The sequence below is a fragment of the Chelmon rostratus genome, chromosome 2, assembly GCF_017976325.1.
Source record: "Chelmon rostratus isolate fCheRos1 chromosome 2, fCheRos1.pri, whole genome shotgun sequence".
Lineage (NCBI taxonomy): Eukaryota > Metazoa > Chordata > Actinopteri > Chaetodontiformes > Chaetodontidae > Chelmon > Chelmon rostratus.
This window is the reverse complement of record NC_055659.1, coordinates 29,520,209-29,537,634: the sequence shown is the minus strand read 5'-3', so window position 1 is coordinate 29,537,634 and position 17,426 is coordinate 29,520,209. Positions and strand designations below refer to the sequence as shown.

General features: G+C 41.9%; 2 protein-coding genes across 2 annotated transcripts; both read left to right on the top strand.

Moving 5' to 3' along the window:
• Positions 1 to 5,245: 5,245 nt before the first annotated feature.
• On the top strand, positions 5,246 to 11,855 carry LOC121613238 (CCN family member 3-like). Its single transcript, XM_041946567.1, has 5 exons — positions 5,246 to 5,299; positions 6,173 to 6,287; positions 7,394 to 7,642; positions 8,203 to 8,435; positions 9,893 to 11,855. Exons 1-5 carry the CDS (start codon positions 5,246 to 5,248, stop codon positions 10,178 to 10,180), a joined length of 939 nt encoding a protein of 312 aa, XP_041802501.1. The 3' UTR covers positions 10,181 to 11,855.
• Positions 11,856 to 12,115: 260 nt separating this feature from the next.
• Positions 12,116 to 14,033, top strand: LOC121619133 (P2Y purinoceptor 1-like). The gene has a single exon (XM_041954754.1). It carries the CDS (start codon positions 12,237 to 12,239, stop codon positions 13,263 to 13,265), a length of 1,029 nt encoding a protein of 342 aa, XP_041810688.1. The 5' UTR covers positions 12,116 to 12,236; the 3' UTR covers positions 13,266 to 14,033.
• The last annotated feature ends 3,393 nt before the right edge of the window (positions 14,034 to 17,426 follow it).

The window sequence follows — 17,426 nt, the reverse complement described above, 5'->3', positions numbered from 1 at the left end:
TGTCATAGCTAATGGAGAACTTCAAATGTCCATGGCAGCAATTGAGATATTAAGCTGCAATAAAACATTAAGAGGTCCTTCAAAAATCATTAAAACGCAATCTATGTAGCATTTCCATCATTTCATGTGGTCAGAGAGCGAAGCCACTTATAGAGAAGTGACATTAGGAGACATTTCAGTTTCATACAGTTCTCTTATATAGCATCAATGGCAGAATTTTGGTCTCTCAGGTGGGTTGACAAGACTTGTGAATTTTTGGTAGAATGTAGATAACGCCATTGGAGACTTTCATCATTTCATACTGTTTTTTGTAATTTCTCCTGCATCTGTCCCAAAGCCTTTATCTTCGCTAAGCTATGCCCTACATCAGTAGCCATTCATGAGGCCCTGTGTTGTTCAGGAACTGCCTCGTTCCATATTAATTTAGATCTTTTATTGTTTTTAATCATATTACCACGAACTGACAGGCAGCATAGCCTCCCTGTGACAGGTACAACTCCAGCAACAGGGACTGTAATGAAGGCCCTCGTTACATTCATTCATTCATTGCTAGTAATTTTGTTTTGAGCACATTGCATAGATAGTATAGCTTAGCCTGAAGTACATTACAACCTGGTAGAGGAAATAATTGCACAAAAGTTTGAGATTAAATGTTTTTTATTGAGGTTGGAGCATTCTCAAATGATTCAGTGATGTGGTGTGTCACAGATCAAACTGATTGAAGATCTGTCCTTTGAAGGCAAACACACTTTGACTACTTTGGGGGTTTTTTTTCCGTTTTTTAACCCACAATGACTTAACTGAATGAATGACTGTTTAAATGCTGCTAGTTTGTGAGTTAATTAAGATAATATTGCCACTGTTCAAAACCTCTGCTGTCATGTCTCCTCTTCCAGGAGATACCAAGCAGTAGTTAGTGGAGGGTTGTTAAGTGCATGCAGAGGGGTGTTATGGGTAAATCTGTATGTATTTGTTGTGTCTTTGTATTTTCTGGTGAAAGGTGAGGGTTAGATTTCTCCATGCTGTGGTAGGGGTCCAGGACAGGGCCAGTTGCAGCCTTCATGGAAACCAGCTTCAGTGTCTGAGTGAGCTTCAGAAGTACTTTTTGGTAAAGTAGACATTCCTGCATGACAAACACGGGCCTCAAACATAACCTGAAAGATCAGATAATACGTTCACAGAGAGGAGGGCGGACAAAACACAAAAGCGCAGAGACGGTGTAAATCTATACTGACAGCTGGTCACATTTCTCTGTGTAAAACCAGTCAGATGAGACTCAGAGCTACACACTTCATGACATATCAGCACACCTGACTGCTAAAGCACAACATGGCCCATTAAACTGTCCTGAGTGCTTAACATGTTCAGGAGGTGATTGAAGGTGATCATCTCATTTACTACACAATATGTACCACAGTCTTGTAATTACAGAGTAAATTCTTTATGTTTGTGCGTGTTTTTTTTTCTTCCTGTAGTATTTCAAGCATCTTGTTCTCTGCAGCTTGGCCTCGAGCTGTAACTGCTCTCTGTTTTGAAGCTGAACACAACCCTGACTTCACAAGCCGTGATCTGTGTAATTAACCACCAACAATAGCACAGTCGTCCCCAATCAGACTCTCCCAGCCCTGAAAGGACGCCCAGTGGAATGTCAAACATCATCAGTCAGTAAGCAAACGTACGATCCCTCTATCTGTGAATCTGCAGTGCAGATGCTGTATTATTGATGTGTTTCGGTATATATGTCTCCTGGAAGCAACAACTATACCCTCTTCCCTTCCAGTTGTACAGGAAAATTCCCTCACTACCTCGGTGAGACTGAGGTTTTCAGCAGCCGGTCAGCCCAAATGTTTGTCACTGACCTCTCCAATGAACAGAAGCCGCATTGATGTGAGTGGGATAATGATCATTTTTTCTGGCAATAGGCTCAAAACAAAGTGCTGTGACTGATTTAATATAATTGAATTCGCAGATGTACATAGAATACAGCAAAGCACATAACAAGTGGTAGCCTATCCATCCTACTACACCTGCACCAGACACCTCACTTTCCACTACAGAGTGTAACTAAGCTGGCTAAATCCTCCACCTCCCCGGTCATCCTTCGAGTCTTGAGTTAATCACTGGGTGGTGTAGCATTAGTTTGAGCTTGAGTGGATTATCTGAATTTCACTAAATACTATTCAACTAAGATCACAGTGAGCACAGCTGAAGAGTTCGATCAGTCACTGATGCCAGAGTAGCCAATCAGTCAGCGCTGATAAGAACAGCAGTGTCACTGTCTCAGTGTGTGAATGTGAGTGTAGAGACGTCAGCATTAGTGAATCCCATACAGCTACAACTACAACAAACATTATGATAACAAAGACATGAGAGGACAACACACTGCATAATAGTAGTGAACATTGATCAAATTCTTAAATATTTATATCCTAAAAATGTAAAGGGTTGGTCTGATAATATTCTACACCTTTGTTACTGTCAACAAATCCCATGAAAAACACCAAAGAGTGTTAGTCCATCTCTCCATACTTTCTCACTTCCCTTCTGTCTGCAGCTCTCAGTCCTGAAACTGCTGGTTGCTACTGACGATGAAAATTTTAAACATGCTACAATGTGTGTGTTCATGGTAAAGAAGGATCATGTCACCCAGTACGACGCTGTGGCTCATTGGTGTGTTTAATTAGTTTTTGGACAACAATGGAGCCTCTAAGGTGTATCAGACTTTGGACACACACACAACTTGTTAGGTGTTGAATACATTCATTGTTGGTTTGGGTCTGCACATTGGATTTGCTAACAATAAGAGAAATATAAAATCACCAGCCACCACTTGTGAGTTCAGAAAACTGTTCCTGCCATTTGAGGCCAAAACATATTCAACAGTGCCACCTAGTGGTGGGATGTCTGCACTACAATATGTTCATTTACTACAGGCTGTGCCAGGGCTGCTCAAACTTGGGCCCGTGGACCATAGCTGGCCCACTAGAAGGTTGATTTGTTCTGACAGATATTTCAACTGGAAATCAAATCTAAAAGAATGATAATGTTAACCACTTTTCATGCTGTTTTATTATATTGTATTTGGACTGAGGGAGAATGTAACTTAACAGCTAAATAACACTACACTTCACATGCAAATGTCACATCCGAATCACCCTTTGCTAAGGCTCTGGACATCCACACAGGTGTTTTCTCTTATTATGCAAAGATATAGTTGAGTAGATCTCTGCTAAAATGATGGGAGGTCACCAAACATCATGACCAATAAGAATGATAAAAGTGTAACTTCTCTCACTCAGGTGCAGCCAAACCAATGGAGGGTCAGAGAGACGTCAGTCAAGCTCAGTGTGTACATGCCCACACCAGAGGCAGTAGTAGAAGTGGAAAAACATCTGTGTTGGTTCCAATCTTTTCCATAAGTTAAAGTAGCAATACCACTCTGTACAGTACTAACAGCAAATTTTCATATATTCTGCAACAGAATGACCTCTGTCAGAGTTATATTGTTATATTTTATACCACTGGACAATCATTAATTTTGCATTTTAATGTTGTAGTTGATTAATGTGTGTGTGTGTGTGTGTGTGTGTGTGTGTGTGTGTGTGTGTATAGTTGTTGAGTTGCAGAATCTTACTATCACATTTAATGATGCAGGGCATCATTCTACACAGTCAGGGGCAGAGTGCCTGTGTAGAAAAGAAAAGCTGCTCACCAGTGTATTTATTGATCAAATTCAACCATTAGGTGGAGACAAATACCCAACATTGTTCTGCCAGCTCCACTGTAGGTATTCTACGCAGCCGCAAACATAGTCACATAGTTGGCCTATACACAAATACAAACATACCCCTGCACACACATACAAACATCTGTGAACTGTGCACTCCAGCAGCTGCTTTAATGGACCTGAATTAACTCTGTAATAAAGTTTGTTGATATCATTGGACTATGGTCCAAAACCACTCCCTTGTCCATTCGTTCATTTTTCCTACAGGACAGACACTCAGTAGTTTACTTCATAGTGAGCAGTGAACTGAGACTGAGGGTTGTCAATGATTTTCATGTCTATGAAATGTAACTCATTGCATTGTGCGATTGTTGACTTTAGACAGAGACACTGACATAGTATCTTGTTAAGCTGGCATGGCTAACATGTTAGCAAACTGTTTCCTGTTTACCCAGCAAGGAGACAACATTAGCAATCAACTGTGGTAATGTTTCTGGTAAACTGTTTGATGTAATTCACTCCTTGTAGCTCTGTTTTGGTCTCAACCAACACATAAAGTATCTGAAACTTTCTGTCTCTTAAGCTGTTAAATACTCCACTATGTTCACCAGCTAGCTGCTAACTCGATCTGTCTGCTGATACTGGCATAGAGTGCAAAGGGCTCATCACAGCTTTGACAGCTGTGAAGCTGTGGGCCACAAAACCAAAAGTGGAGCAGTGAGCGGAAGAGCTGAAAAACTTCAAAGAGCAGAAGGGAAAGGCACATTATGAGCTTCTTGCACAAAACAACCAAACAACAGACAAATTCAGCCACAAGTGGGTGAAGAAACTGGAGCATTTAGTATTATAATTATTATTTATACTACATTGTTTCTCTTACAACTAGACCAAATCATAGAAAAGGGGAATTAATAATGGACTTAAACAAGTTGGCCACAAACACTGTTCCAAATGAATGCTGATGCTGCTCCCTATCTGCTGGATGCGCACATGGGCCGGTGTTTGCTGTGTTAGTTATCATTTATCGCAGCTTTAATTGGAGTATTAGGTCAGGACAATTGTCTTAATGGAAATATTGACAGAAAGGGACGATGTTAAAGTCAGACAAAGAGAAAGAAGATGAAGAACAGAAAGAAGCCATGAATATCTTTCCTTTACCTGCAAACTGATGCTGTGAATCAACAGGTTTGCATCCTACAGCATTAGCATTAAACTGAGCTCTATACCATCAGCCAGGCTAACTAAGCACCTTTGAGCAGCATATTGCAGGTAAAGGCCATCCAGGGCAGAGGGTGGCAGTGGAGAAGGTTTGCTGCAGCAGTGCTGAGATAGGCCTGAAAGTTTCTTCTCCAGTAACTATTTACTCTGCAGTCCACTGCCCGTGACATCAGAACCTAGACTATATAAATGAATGGAGGCAGGCAGCTTTAATAAATACGTCTACACTCTTCTCCAGAGGAGGAGAAGAAGAAGAGGGGAGAGTGGACAAAGGGTGCTGCACAGAGGACAGAGGTGAAGATGGACAGAAGAGACACACAGCTGGTTTCTTTGCTGTTGTGCATCATCACTCAGGTGAGACCTGTCAAAATGACAGACATACTTTGATCCTCTCTGTAAAATGACAGGTCTTACTGTACTCATCTCTGCAGTTCTCTGTAACGACACGATGAACTGTGGCGTGCATTTGAATTTTTTTGTTCACTCATACTGGTCAAGAAGATGGTTGTATTGGGAATGTCTCTGTTGTTTTTCATATTAACACAGATTATCATTATTGGAGGCAGCAATACAAAGAAAAGGACTGTCATTAATCATCACACCATGAGGGCAATCACAGGAGTAACACCAGCAGAAGTCTTGGTCTGGCTTTCCTCTAAACGGCCAGAATAAAAACTGTAAAAAACCTTATTTCTGTTTATTTATTTTACTGTAAGCTCTTGCTGAATCAAAAGCTAGAGGTTTTGGAAGAACATTGGTAAAAGTAATAAACTGAAGGACAGAACTTATTCAAGCCTGTGTGTGTCCTGTACTGGATTATTCAGCCTGTTATATAGATTTTGGGTGTGCACAAATGTGCACCAAAGTGGAGAATACGAGATGGGAACTGTGTGAGGTTTGCTGGACAAGATGTTTAGGTCAGTTATGGAATTGCTACATAATATGGAAGAAAGCTGGCAGTAGAGGCCAGTGGGCTGATAATATGAAAAAACTAAAACTATGTACATTTGGAATGATCTCAAATGAATGTGGCTCACAGAATTATGGTGTGTAGAATTCATCCAAGAAGCTGGTTCTTAATAGCTGAGATCTCAATGTGGAAAATGAATTTTGCACATGAACATGCATCACTTGAAAGTACATAGAAGTACCGGTATATATTATTGTGCTTTTGGTTTTGTGTATGTGTGACTGACACATGTTTTGTTATATTCTTGATGCTGCCAGGTGTGTGCTAGGCAGGAGGGCGAAGCCTGCACTGACCGACTGCCCTGTGACACCCACCGAGGGCTGCGGTGTGACTACAGCGCCAGCTTCCCTGGAGGGCCGGGGCAGTGTGTTGGTGCGAACACAATACACTCGAGCTGATACTGATTTCTTTGGATTAGAGAACTGCAAATATCTCCAGTATTACTACTACTAATACTACTAATACAAAACAGCTACTGCCATCACTGCAACTGTGATGCCAATACTAAGCTTATTAGTGCTAAAGGACCTGTTTCTACAACCCTGATTCCAAAAAAAAATCAAAGAAACGAACACAATGATTTGTGTGTACACACACACACACACACACACACACACACAATTTTTTTATACAAGAAAGCACATTGGACCTTTAATTATTCACCATGGAAACAGTAGTTGGACAAAAAAAACAACCATTTGGTGAGTTTGGTCATCTTAGTCAGTGCGTATATTTATCATATTCATATTTGTCACATTAGGAAAACTCAGCCATGAGCAAAAACCATTCACTCATGAATGAAATGCAAATGAAAATAATCCATCAGAAATACCTTCAGAGCGGTGTTTTTGAAGCTAATACTTAGCTCTGCGACCTGAATGTAGTGATTCGAGGCACAACCTGAGGCTAGCACCGCTGTCAGTACTACTACTACTTCTGTATGTTAGCATGCTACCACTTCCTCCACTGCTGCTGCAACTAGCACTACAGATAGCACTGATGTTGCCTATACTACTAGGCAACCACTGCAGCTACCACTGCTTTTACTGTTTTACTGCCACTGCTGCCACTACTACTTTTACTAATCGTGAAACTGCCATTCATCATGAAAAGAAAAGGACAGATATCCTTTCTAGCCTCTTTTATGCAACATTTGCATGCATACACACATAATCAGTCCTGCTGCATCCTGTTCACCATGCCAGAGGTCAGCATGGACAACATTACTGAGCAGGTTCCCATTTTTCCACAGAGAGACAGATGAGTGACTCAATTCCTGACCCTGCTGCTGCATTACTTGTCTTTCTAACTCTCTTCCAGTAATCACTCGATATCAACATATTATCTTTCCTGCTGGTCATTTGTCTGAACATGTTTCACATAACTCACCTCATGTTTTGCACAGCAGTGCAGCAGTGTAGCAGTCACTTTCACCTTCATAACATTCCATCCTCTCGCCCTCTGCCTGCTGTGATCAGATCAGAACGAGCTGGGCTGTGAGATGAATGGCAGAAGGCTGGAGGAGGGACAGGTATTTCAGCCTTCCTGTGCCAAGCTGTGCCGGTGCCTGGGGGGAGGGGTGACCTGCGTGCCGCTGTGCAGCGATGATCTGCAGAAGTCCGCTGATGAGTGCCCCAATCCTCAGCTGGTGAGGCTACCGGGACGCTGCTGCAAAGAGTGGGTGTGTGACAGCTTTGACAACACCATTTCCTCAAATCCGTCAGCAGGTAATGTGGTTGATGGTCAACAAGACCAAACAAAGATGGCTGGAAACACAGCAGTCCATGTTAGTTCATCAGAATAATAACTGCAGGCTGTTAAGACTAATATGAAAGAGTAAAAGCATAAACATAGAGCGACTGTACTTTGAAGACTGCAGAGGCATTTCATCTCATCTATGGCATGATTTGAACTCGATAATGAAGCATTGAGATTCTCATCTGTTTCCTGTGAAGCATTGAAGGCTGCTGTTAAACTCAGGTCAGCAGGTGTTTGGACACATGAACTCACAGTCGGCTACCAGAATAGTTCAGGTTGCTTCTGGGTTGTGACGAAATAAACAGACGTCAATACCAAAGAGGTGTCAGGAAGGTCAGACACATGTGTGAAACATCTGTGAGCACTATTCTTAGCAAATTGGCTTCACCCGAGGAACAGTTTACAACATTTGAGACAGCATATGTGCTGAATTTTCTGACTCATGAGCTCTCATCAAAGCTGTCCTCTTTAAACAAGTTCCAGCTTGATGCACACAGCCATTATTTTCCTCTTCTGTGTTTCTTTCCAGCAGAGCAAACGCGTCAGGACTACAGCAGAGGGCTGTCCAGGCCGTCGTCTGGCCCAATCTCCAACTGTATCGAGTGGACCTCAGACTGGAGTCCCTGTTCCCACAGCTGTGGCCCAGGTGTCTCCACCCGCACCACAAACAGGAACTGGGCTTGTCGCCTGCAGACTGAGACCAGACTGTGCCAGGTCAGGCCATGCCAGACTCTGCTGCCGGGACTACGACGGCTGCAGCCGGTCAGTGCACAATCAACACACATTAATCCATTCTGATCACACTTCCATCTATCAAACTCTTGTTGTGTAGCACCCAGAAACACATGTCTGGCTCATTGGTGTGGCTCATTGGGACACTTCACTGGAATGCAGCAATCATTAATGTCACTGAATACAATCAAGTCACTGCCAGCTAGCTCCTGTTAGCTAAAGTAGCCTAAAAGAAAGGTCATACAATTCTCTGTCGCAATCCTCTTTGTTGTGTGTCCTTCTCCTGGGCAACATCTGTGCAGTAACAATACTGACAGGGTCATTATGAATTCACCAACTAGCTTAGCCTGCTAACTGGGGTCACAGCAGGGAGCTAGCCATTGTGAGGACAGGTCCCACTGCAGACCTCACAGGGACCCCAGGTCTGCATCCCATGGGAAGAGACCAGCCTGGGGTCCCCAGGACTGATGTGCACACTCACTTTGGCCAGCAGACCGTTTCTTTTCCTAAGAACTCCACTTTAGCAGATTTGAAAACAATTTCTCCCCTCAGGACTGAAAGTAGTGCTGACATAATGTTGTTTGTCAATTAACAAAAACTAGTAATGTGTGAGGTGTGAGAGAAATATTATGCTAAACGATTCAAATTAATCCAACCTTGATGACAGGTAAAATGCAGGTGATGTACCTGTTGCAGAAGCGAACGTTTATGTTGGTCAATGCTGCACCCATGTGAGTATGATACATCCTTTGAAATAAAACTGACATGCTCTTACCTTTTGTTGTCAATATAAGTGTTTGGTTTTAGTCAATTACGTGCGCCCAATCTCACACTACCTTTAAAGCTTGTACATGAAAAAATTCTAAAAGGTATTTGTCAGTATTTTCACCCCTCTAATCTTTTCTCAGGCTGAGAATGTCATGGTGCTGACAAACACAACATCACAGGATTATCAATGGGATCACTGGTGTTTAATGTGCGCATTAGGTTTGGTCATACTCTGTATGAAATCTGCTATAAGTGAAACAAAAAGCCTCAAATAAAGTGTAGACTTTATCGTCAGTCTTTTAGTCAGGTGTAAAACTATAACGCTAACATTTACCGTCAATGTGCTAATACGCCATAAAAGATTTCTTGTTGCATGGGTGATACTGCAGGTGACATTAATCACAGTACTTTTCATCTTCAGCTTGAAGCGTGTTATTAAAAAATTCTAATTTTTTTTTGGATATGCTGTCACTGACAATGACAAGTGAAATGTGGTTTTCCAGCAGGCTGCTGGTTATTAACATTAACGTCAGCTGGTCTAACAAGCTTATACAACCACCTACACTTGGAATACTGCACCCTTACCAATATGTTATATTTGAAGTAAAAAACGTTGTGCCATAATTCCAGATAATGGGCTCAAATTAGACGGTAAGCATGTACTACCAACATGCAATAAGAGTAACCGCATAATTAAAACAGTTTTTCCTGTTTTTCAGGGTTTGGGGGTGTGTGAGAGCAGCTATGGTTCACCTCTGTCCATTCAGCTCGAACACCAGGGCTGCTGGAGCACCAGAGCCTACCGTCCCAGGTTCTGTGCCTTGACCTGTTCGGAGGGACGCTGCTGTAACCCCTCCCACACCAGGACAGTGCGGATGGTTTTCCGCTGCCCCCAAGGCGGGCTCATCCAGCAGCAGGTGATGATGATCGAGTCCTGCTCCTGCAGCACCTCCACCTGCCACCAACCCCTGGCCACAGCTGCGCGGAGTGTCCTGTCCTGGGTGTGAAGAGCATGTGCGTCCGGCTACGAGGAAGATGGGCAGGTCCTGTCTGAGTGAGGGAACTTGAGGATACACGCGACAATGTGGAAGTGCAGGAAGTTGAGCCAGTGTTTCAAAAGTATGGAAATATTGCAATCAGGATGTGAAACTTGACATTTGACAGTAGCTGTTGTGAACAGTGTATCCAGATGTACCAGTACACAAATGTGCACTCACATTTGAAAGTATGACATTTTACCCCATATCATTTCATTTTTATGCTCCTACAAATTTTCATATCACCACATCTTAGCATTTGAATCCTGTCCACTCTTTGGCAAACTTAAATTTGTACTGAGATTAAAAATATATCCATCCCAGTGCTGGAGGGACACCAACATACCAGTGTGCACGTGGCATAATCTCAGAAAAAACATGGTGTTACTGACTATAGATCCCACAGGTTCCTGAATAGACATTTTTAAGCCCACTGTTTGGGTATAGGGCTCCCAGACCAATAGAAAACCAGACATCTCTGCAGTTCCCCTCAGCTCTATCGAGCATTTTAGTGACTTTAAGCTAATTGTTTTTGCTTTTCTGATTTCCTGAGTTCAGTCTGGTTGCTCTCATAAACCTGTGCTGTGAACTCACTTTACACAACCGGTTCAGCACCAAACAGCAGTCAAACACAGTTAATGACTAGCTGGTGAACAAAGTAGAGCATTTAGCAGCTAACAAGACATACCTCTATTGTTCTAAGAAATTGATGGAGACCAAAACAGAGAGTAAATGCTGGACATTCATCAGGTCACCTGACACACATCTCCTAATGAATGCTTGTCCTGCTTGGTGTCTGCTGGACGTGTAAATATGTAATTGTTACAGCCACAACAACTTTCTAAGGTGTATAAGGTATGTCGGTATTGTGTTTGCATCTTCTGCTGCTGCTCTCAAGTGTCAGTGGCCTCAACTGAAGTTAGACTGCTGTCCCCTTCTGTCTTAGCTACTTGTGGAAGTTTGTTGTTTGTTTGCTTGTGTCTTGCTGCCCTTGCAGGCTCACCTGTCAATCAAACATATACCGTACACCAGCTCATCCATTCAGAGGATTGGAGTCTTCACAAAGCAGTCAGTGCTATCTTTGAGCCAACATCTAGTGGCCATTAGAGGTACTACAACGTCAGTCACTTGACTTGATTCAGCTGCGTTGGTTGCTGCATGGTGCCACTTTGCTCCCTGCAAATGTGTGGATGGTAGGAGAGCATTCATGCAAACCCACCAGTCCGAGGTCTCAGCGCAAATTTGAGTTGGCCAAAGGTTGGACAAAATTTACAGATAACTGCACTCTGATTTGAGAAGAGAGATGCTTCTATAGGAGAAAGTGGAACCACTTCTTACACACAAAATGTATTTTACAAGTTCACATATATTAGTGCACTTTTAAAAAAATGTGGGTGTAAAACTGGATGTATTTTCAACTTACAGCAAGTTTTCAATTGTTGTCTATTTAAACAAGAACACATTGCCAAACTGACATGTTTAAAAAAGTGACAGTATTAATTTTTTAAAAACTATAGAATGAATATCTTACTACAATGACATCTGGTTAATTGCATCTGCTAAATGCTGCTCCAGACTTCACCTTGTTGTAAAAAGTTATTTCATAATCAGTGTTTGACAAGAGGGAGGGTGCGTGGTTTCAGCATGCATGGCCAAACTCCAAGGAAGTCCCTTTGATATTTTGCTAGTAATAAATCCATGTGACATTTAACAGCTTGGTTGTATCCTTCATTTTTAAAAGCACGCCAGATTGCACATTCATGTCACACCAGGTACGACTGGTGTAGATTAATTCACAAGAATAAACGCAAGCATGTGTGCGTGTCTCTTCGTGTGTATCACACCAACCTCCAGACTGGGAAGTGGGCGGGCAGTGTTTGGTTTCATATTCAGTTTAACGTTGTTTTGTGCGACGCACAAGCATCTGCCAGAGGAGATGTTTGACCTGAACGAACCGGCCACTGGCTGCTGTTTTGTTCTTTGTAAAAGTTCAAATTGAATGGAAACAGGGATTTAAAACCAAAAGATGCCTGGAAATACCACGCACGGAGGCTGCGAGAGCATCAACCTGAACTTTACGCACACCTTTCTGCCGCCCGTATTCGTCATTGTGTTCGTCGTCGGGACGCTGTCCAACATCTGGGGGCTTAGAAGCGTGTGCACCAGCTGGAACAACATCGGAAACATCAACATCTTCATGCTCAACCTGGGGGTGGCGGACCTGCTCTACCTGTTCACGCTGCCGTTCCTCGTGGACTATTACGCGCGCAACAGCCACTGGCAGTTCGGCCAGCCTTTCTGCAAGGTGACCCGCTTCTGCTTCAACCTCAACCTTTACGGCAGCATCGGCTTCCTCACCTGCATCAGCATCTACAGGTACCTAGGCATCGTGCATCCCATGAGAGTGATGGGGAAAATCAGCAGCCGCCACTCGCTGGCTATAAGCACCCTGGTTTGGCTTTTCGTCATTATTCAGATCCTCCCTGATATGTTCTTTGACAAGAATGATCAAAAGTTGCCCAACGCGTGTTTCGACACCACCTCGAACGAACTGATCAGAGACTACCTGCCTTACAGCATCGCCTGGACCGTCACAGGGTTTGCCATACCCCTGGTTATCATTCTGGTCTGTTATGGTCACATAGTTGTGGTTCTTGCCAGAAAAGCCAACGTCAATCCTGTACTGCAGCAGCGGTGTTTGAAGCTGGTCGTGATTCTGGTGATACTGTTCTCCGTCTGTTTTATCCCCTACCACGTGTTTCGAAATGTGAATCTGAAAACCAGGATTTTGAAACTAAGCGGGATCTGCCAGCCCAGCTTCCGCGACATCTACATTGCGCATCAGGTCGGCAGATTTCTGGCTTGCCTGAACAGCGCAATAAACCCGCTAATTTATATAGTTGGGAATGATGACTTTCTGATGAAGCTTCATCACTTCAGTAAGCGGGCCCGGCTGTCTCTGGTAGGCCTGAGAGGCGCAGTCCTTTACCGCAAACCCATGGAGGCAGACACGGATTCACCGTCAGAGACTTGCGTCGACCTGGTGAAGGCATAAGACGCACAATCGGTTCACACGAGAAACACTTCTGTCCGCCAGTCCCTGCAAATCATGCACCGCCAGAGCTTCCTCATTTCCTGCGTAGTACTGACAGATGACGTGCAGGATATTAAGCCTGTTATTCAGCCGTGTCAAGTCATCAGGTCACCAAAGTGTCAGCGCACGGAGAATCTTCTCTAAATCTGCTGAACACTATTACAAAAGACATACTGTATTTCTGCAGCTCATGTTATCATCTCAGTCACTGCACTGATTTGTTGCATCAAGTATTCGGTATTGTAACATGGTGCTGTTCATATTTTGCACTTTCTGTGTATCACTGTTTGCTCCAAAGCTGATGTCCTGTGACTGCCTTCCTGCTGTCCAGTGCAGGGAAAGGCCAGTCCATGTACTGCGCTTGAGCACTGCCAGCGCCTGGTTTATAATTTGTGATATATTGCACTACCTTTGCACTGTTACAAGCGACGCTTTTGATATACTAGGCAGTTGTTTGAGTATCTGAGACTCAATAAAAATGACTTTGAATAGAGGCACCAATTCCATTTAACTGCCAGAGTGTGCATTTCACCAATCTTGTATTGCAAGTTTATTTATGGAAAACAGACAAGAGGCACAACAGCATGGATGTAAATACTGGGACCTACAGCCTGAGGAAGTGATGGGTTCAATATATTCAGAACCTTAGTAAAACTACAAACACCATGCTGTAAGTATTCTCAGCAAAATGTATTCAAGTATTACAAATTAAAGTACTCCTGCAGAATGCTTCCTGTCAGAGTGATATATTATTAGATATTATGTGATCATCACTTCTTCTGAGTTACCGTGTAAGGTGAAACTTATCTAATCTTGCTCAAATTGATGTCATCAGGTGTCTTGTTTTGTTCGACTAACAATCAAAAATCCAAAGTTATTCAATTAAAGTAAGACAACAAAAAAGCAAACGTTTTGGCATTTTTGCTTGAAAAATTACTTTAAATTAATTGATTAACAAAGTCATTGCAGTCAATGTTCTGTCGATTCATTTGAATTGGAAATATATACATTCACATGGAAAACATTTGTTACAAAATTCTGAAGGTGTCAAAAATGAAAGCTCTGCAACAGTTAAACAATGAATCACTTCAATCTGTGAGTTTTTTGCAGCGGCAACTATGAGCTTATACAGCCCCATAACCAACTATTCCAGATATTATCACAGGAAACTAGCAAAGTGCAACAACAAACAGTGACTCAAAGTGACTTTCACTTTCTCTACCCAAATCATGTCACTAAGCTGTCTGTCTTAGGATAGGGTAAAAAACTAGAGTCTGAATAGTTTACAAATGCATCAATGACACAGGCAGTTATTCAGTGAACCTCTTTGCCTAATAAAGAGACACCAATAATTTTTGCTGCACGTACAACCAAGTGTGATAGAAGTGGTAGCAACATAAACACAATATACACAATGATAGATATATCCACATATGAACATACTGTATGTATGTATGTGTGTGTATAAATATATCCCATACATAGTTATTTAGTCAGTTTGCCAAAAATAACATCTTTACATCCCTTAAATTGACCTTCATTGATGTCAAATGTTAATTCTATCTTTCTAACTTTGGAAACGATCCGCTTTGATTCCTTACAATATCACAACAGATGAAAATCTTACTACTCTTGTTTAGCATTTGTCTAGTAGGCAGGTATCCATAAATAAGTTTTCAATGTTAAATGTCAAAGGCAGCTGTGTAAATGGTTCATATAAAAACTGTGCCCCATGGGAAACATCTGTCTAACAAATCCCCCCCTTTCGACTGAATAGCTACCAGTGCTGCAGATGTTTTATTGAGATGCCTTAAGGCTATAACTGATACATTTCCTTGTTTATTCTTCTTTTGTTCATCTGTGTTGTATCCCTAATGCATTTATTTTGCACACACTGATCATTTTCTTTTCCAAGTGTATGGTTGCACAAACTTGACTATGTAAGGTCACAATCTTTAGCATGTATTTCTCTAAAACCATCACTTTTCAAGAGGTTGATTATAAATACTATTCTTCTTTCAAACACTGTTTCCACAAACAAAGCCTAATCCTTAAATATGGCTATTATAACTGAGAATATGGGGAATTCCTGTGTGAATACATTATCTGATAAGTGTAACATGCAGCTGCATGAATGATCTATGGTTGATTAGCAGGTTTGCTATAAAACTATACTCAAACATTTTTTGCTTGAATGAGTACATTTTGATTGAAGATGCAGAGCCCTCTGCAGACCTGCTGTCTGCAGAAGAGAAAGTAAAATTGTGTGGCGGCTCAGCTATGCAGGATATGTTTATCTGCCCTGTGCTAACTTCACAGACTACTGAGAACATTTCAGGACGCTGAAGGCACCACTGCCCAGGCCTCTCTTCATGAACTATCTTTGTACCTCTGGTTGCAATTTGTCAGTAAAATCTGGGATAGAGTCCATGTTTAAAAGCATGTGATTTCTTTTCTTGTAAAGTGCTCAGCTATTACTCCCTTATTCTCCATAGTCTTGTTTTCTTCTACTGGGTCATGCAACAAGTATCTAAGTATTTTTATTGGCACCTTCTTCATACAGCAAAATCACACTATAATTCATGGGCTATTTATAAAAGAACTGGAGACATTTAGAGTTCAACAACATGCCTTACACATAATTACAGGAAATGGTTTGGGTAACCAAAAACATGCAGACACAGTTCAGTGGTTCAGCCACCTCATTTAACTCTAGCTGTATTTTATACCCACTATGAAACCCACTGAGTCCTGAAGTCATGAAAAGTCCAGATTAATCCATGAGGACTGTTTGATAAACTGTATCATTACTGGAACAGATCTGATCCACAGATCCATTGTTAAGGACTATTTGGAACTGGGACAATAATGAAGTAAAGCATCCTGCTTCCTCAGTTGTAATGAAGCAGGAAGTCAGGGCCAGGGGCATGGAGATAGGAGGATTTCACTAAATGACTTATTAGATATCCGTGACCTGCTCTGCCCCAGCGGTCGAACCAGGCTTGCTAGGAATAATGAGTCTGGCTCTGTCCTGAATCTGGGTGGCAAATCAGACCAGGATTGTGATATAAACAGGAACGTATAACAAAATAAGGATGTACAATATTCCACTGACCCATTGAATTGGACACAAAAGCCACAAGTGTTTTCAATGTGGCAGAAAGATGATTTATGAACTACTTGACTCTGTACAAGTCAGATAGGCGCAACCCTTTTCCCACCAAAGCAAACTATTGTGTAAACAATAATGCTGCAAGTACTGCACAAGGCAAAAATACAGGAACTCAGCAGTATGAAGCATCATATTTTCATCATGGTTGCAAAATCATTTTCCTGTGCGTTGCAGAGGTTTCACATATTCATTAAAAGAGTTGTCACTCCCTCATTCTGAATAAGAAACACTGAATATTCCAGTGTTGTTCAACAGTTCGAAAGCCAAAGGCTGACATGGGAGAGCTCATCCCATCTGCATCCTTTGTGCCTTTTGTGGTGTCTGAGCAGGATCTGAGCATAAACATGTGTTCTCTATGCAGATAAATATTAACATCTTCCTGATTTCTCTCCCACTCATTCGCTGATTCAGTAAACACAGTCTGGTAAAAAAAAACAAACCCAAAGCAGCTTGATGAATGTGTAGAAGCACTAAGAGGAAAATCAGAGGCATTGTTGTTTTCATTTCATTCCCTGCTGCACCTTTTCTCTGCTGTCTTTTGGAATTTCAGACTCTTAATAGCAGGCTTAAGATAAGATAAGATAAGATAAGATAAGATATTTGCAGTGTTTTTTCGTTGTATTCTTTTTTCTTTCTTTCTTATTTTTTTGCTTTCCCTAACCAGACAGCAGATTGATGCATCCATCCCACCAAAGTCATTTGCAGTTTTTAATGACTGCTTGGAGCTGTCAACATTTTTCAGACGGAACAAAGAAGTTTAGGGTTTGCTTCTGGCTAGACTTACAACAAGCTGTACAGCTGCATCAACCTCAAACATGTGGCAATGTTTCTCTCAAAATTTTGCATCAATATGTGTAGGACAATGACGTCGCCATTCTTAATCCTGACTACTAAGGTCTGTTTGGTCAATTGTTTGTCTAAATGGGGAAACAGCTATCATTGCTTTGTAT